General features: G+C 62.1%; 1 protein-coding gene across 1 annotated transcript in view; it reads left to right on the plus strand.

The window, feature by feature from the left end:
* Positions 1 to 3,721: 3,721 nt before the first annotated feature.
* Positions 3,722 to 3,964, plus strand: part of MNEG_13364 (hypothetical protein) — a gene marked incomplete at both ends in the record, with an annotated part of 1,712 nt that continues 1,469 nt past the window's right edge. The window contains one exon of the mRNA XM_014038164.1: positions 3,722 to 3,877. Within this exon, the coding sequence (XP_013893618.1) occupies positions 3,722 to 3,877 (156 nt within the window). The remainder of the gene's footprint in view (positions 3,878 to 3,964) is intronic.

Here is a 3,964-nt window from a genome sequence, read left to right on the forward strand (position 1 = left end):
GGGTTGGGGTGGGGCTGGGGCCGATGAAAGAGGGGGGTTTTGACTCAGGGCTTGGGCCAGGATGCGGTTGGTGGGGAGGGGGACGATCCATCTCGGGCGTCGCGGCCCCGGCACGGGTCCACACAAATAGATTCAACAACCCCAACGCATGCCCCCAAATCCGCCTCTCCATGCGCATGCACACCTCGCACCTTGAGCTCGTCCGAAGCACACGCACCTGACACCGCCCCTGCACACCCAGCCCCTCCTGCACTTGCCCACCCCGTCGTCCACTCACACTGTAAAAGGATTCGCCCCTCTTGGTGTACTCTGCGGTCATCTTGGTGCACACGCCAATGCCACACTGCACGTAAGGGATTGGCGGTTCGTGTGTGTGTGGGGTATGCGGCTGCATGTGGGCGCGCATGTAATCATGCAGCCGGTGGGTGTGAGCATGTGTGGAAGAGAGAGTTGTGCATGTCAGAAAAGAAGAGCGTGATGGTGGTACAGCCCAGCGTCAGAGGCTCGAACCCCATAGAGGGAGGCGTCCAGGGGCCCCAAGGCACCGCCAGGCGCGCGCATCCAACAGTTGCAGCACGGGTTTGCAGCCTGGACCCTTTGCGATGAGACAAATCCTGGAACTGCAAGACCTTCCCACCAAACACGCCTCCCGCCTACCCCACCCCCCAACCCCGCACGGTGGCCACTTGAGTCCCAGCTACACAATGCTGAGGCTTCGGAGTCAAATCCCATGAGCTTGGTTGGCTCCAGAAGCACGCAACTGCAGGATCTTGTGAAAATCTTAGTCCGAATCCTGATGCCCCCCCATACACACACCTCGATGCCAACTTTGATCAGGAACGAAGGGTCAGCTAGCAGTCGCTCCCGGAAGCCTGGCGGGGCGGGGTGGTGCCATGGGACGGGTTTTTTGGGAAGGCAGGCTGAGGAAGAAGGCCCTGCTCAATGGGAAAACATTGGTAGGCGGCCGGCATCAAGGCAGGAGAGCGCCGCATGCTGCTTGCGAGCGACGCTTGCGAGAGAGGGAGGGCCGCGGGGTGGAAAAGGGTGCACGCGTTGCTCGACCTCCCATAGATGAGATTGGCTGTGCGCCACGGCCGCCTCAAGCCATCATGCAAAGCATGCGCTGCCCTAACGGTCGCAGCGCGCGCAGCACGCGCCTGCCCAACCCATGAGGCCGCCAGTGAGCAGTTCGGACTCCAGGCTGAGGTACCGCCGAACCAGAGCCGCGTCCACGCGCCCCGCCTCGACCGCCGCCGCGAAGTCGGGCGGGAAGCTGCTGACCGGGCGCCCCGCGGCGGCGAGCGCCTGCAGGGCCGCCCTGGGGTCGGGCGCTGCGGCCGCGAGCGCGGCGCGTGGTGCAGCGAGCGGGATGCGGCGTGAGTGGTTGCGCGGGCCGGCCAGCCGGCGTGCGCGCGCCGACATGCAGGCGGGTGGACTTATCGTAGTACCACAGGCGGTGTCGCGCCAAAGGCCATGTTTTGATGGTAAAGGGTCAATGCAGCCGTTGCCGGCGCCACACTGCAGCAGGCCCGCGCTAAAGGCGTGCAAAGCACCTGCGTCCTTGCCGCTGCCGCCATCTGCGTCGCTGCGCGCCGCCATGCTGCTGCTGGTGGCGGCGGCCGTGACGCGTCGTCGGCACCGTCGGCCTGCCAAGGGAAGTGGTTGTGGGCATTTGTGGGGGCCACCGCTGGATCAAGACAGTGCGCGTGCGGCGACTGATGTTGGGCGTGTGGGAAGGCCAATGCAGGTCCGATACAGTGCGGCTGCGCAACATGCACAAGCGAGCGCTGCGATGCCGCCGCCGCTGCTGCTACCGGGGGCCGACACATTGCAAGCTGTGCACCCCTAAAGGACGCCAAGCATACATGTTGTTTCGCCACCGCCACACTTGGCGGTCCCAGCCGTGCTTTGCGATAAGGTCCTCACTCGCATGCTCCGACCCAGGGCACGCTCAGCCTTTGTGCATTTGCCACCGGTCCCTGCCCCACACACGGCATGCACAGGTCTTCCTATCAGCAATCCATGCCATTGGGCTGAAGGGCGCCCCTAATCACCTGGTGTACAGGCCCCAGTGGCGGATTTCACTAAGCGCGGCGCGCCGATGCATGCTGCTTGCTGCAGAGCTGGCGACCGCTGTGCCTGGCCGCTGCTGCCACCTGCCGCCGGGCCAACATGCCGGCACGGTGCAAGACCGTTGTACATATTTGCAAGATTGAACGGCTACACAGTGTGCAAGGCCCTCTCGTCTGGCGGCCTGTCCTGCACAGTTGCCCGCGTGTCAGTGTGATCACTGCGGCCTTGTTCTCGCTGATGGAGGTAAATACGACAAGTCTCTGTGTCACGAGCACCCGGTTCCGGGATCGATTCATCGCATCGCCGACAAGGTTGCATGAGGGTGACAGCACGTGGCTTTCGAAGTGACAGCCCGGACCATTGGATTTCAATGCTACGCACCTCAGAAGCCTGATAACAAATTTCAAGGTTTGGTATCGGCTCTGTGGGTACTTGACAATGCATCGTGAGGGCACAATCTTCACCAGACCATGGCGATGCTATGGCTTTGACCGCCATTGCGCTTGACGACGCCAGGAGCGAGCAGGTGAATGCAAGCCGGTTGTGTTTCCCCTGCAGCCGAGGCCCCCACATACGGTTCAATATGTGAAGTGCATTCATGACAACCGCCAGGGAGTGGCACTTAATCCCCCTCAAGCAATCGCCACCCTCGGATGTATTAAAGGATACCTGGATACAAACGCTAATGGTACCTATTTTGGAAGGACTGCAGTACCCGGCATGCAGCGCGCTGCACAGCAGGCGAAGCCTTCAACCGCCTCAGAATTCTGCCTGGTGCCATTGCTGCTTGGCACATTCGTGGTCGGGCCACCCAAGAGGCGTGTTCTTGGTGAGTATGCATGGCTCAACAACAAGCACATCGGGTTTCTTGGATGGAAGCAGGGCTGTGGGCCAGTATGCACTGCCAGCCGGTCAAGGCATTGATGTGGCGCCCCATGCGGTCAACTGTGCGCACAGCTGCCACTCAGTGCACGTTTGGTCCTGCCAGACCTACAACGCAAAACAACACGTAATTTTCAAGTGGAGTCAGCCAGCCCCGGGCCGGTGTGATGCTGCAACTGCGTGGGTTGGTCCTGGGCAGCAGAGCACCGGGCAGCATATGCGACGTGGCCGACCGTCATCTTTCAGTCCTCAGCTCTGCCGACAATGAGGGCGCTGCAGATCGGAAAGATGCGACACCTTTCTCGCGGACACACGCGCGGGATATCCGAGGCCCCAGAGAGCTGTTTGCACCAATAGGGGGGCTTGTGCCTAGAGCAAAGCTCCCTGCTCTCATCCAACGCCTGCCGATGAGCCGACATATTCAGCGCTTACTTACGTATTCCGTTTGCATCTAGTAGCTGATGGGGTTTCTTATGCTGTTGTCGCCGAACGACAAGGGCATCCCCGTGCGTGGTGTGACGAGAGCATCTCTGACACCCAACAGTAGGGGCCCGGCAAGCGCGTCAACACGTTTGGCGTCTCAAATGCTCCTCCGCTAGGTTACGTGTTCACAGGCGCGAAAGGGGCTAGGGGTGTGCCTACGGTGGAAGTCACCCTTGGCACACTGAGGCACCTTGATCGGCCCCAGCCTCGCAGATAGGCGTCATCCATGGACCCCGAAACAGCCATGTTGATGGCGCAGCTAGCCGATCAGCAGCTTGCTGCGATGGCCTCGGCTGGCATGCCGCCGCACCATGTGCCACTGGCTGCGCCACTGCCGGGGGCGCCGTTCCCGCCGCCCACCGCTCTGCTGCCCCAGAGCAGCGGGCAGGTGCTGTCCGATAACACCAGCGATCGTTCGCGGTCCGGCCGCAAGCGCAAGGTGGGGGCACACGGCGCATCTCGCACGCACGTCAGCTGCGGAGAGCGTGTGTCCATGGAGCCTCAGCGCGTGAGGCTCAGCCATGGC

This window comes from Monoraphidium neglectum (genome assembly GCF_000611645.1).
Source record: "Monoraphidium neglectum strain SAG 48.87 unplaced genomic scaffold scaffold03779, whole genome shotgun sequence".
NCBI classification, from domain to species: Eukaryota; Viridiplantae; Chlorophyta; class Chlorophyceae; order Sphaeropleales; family Selenastraceae; genus Monoraphidium; species Monoraphidium neglectum.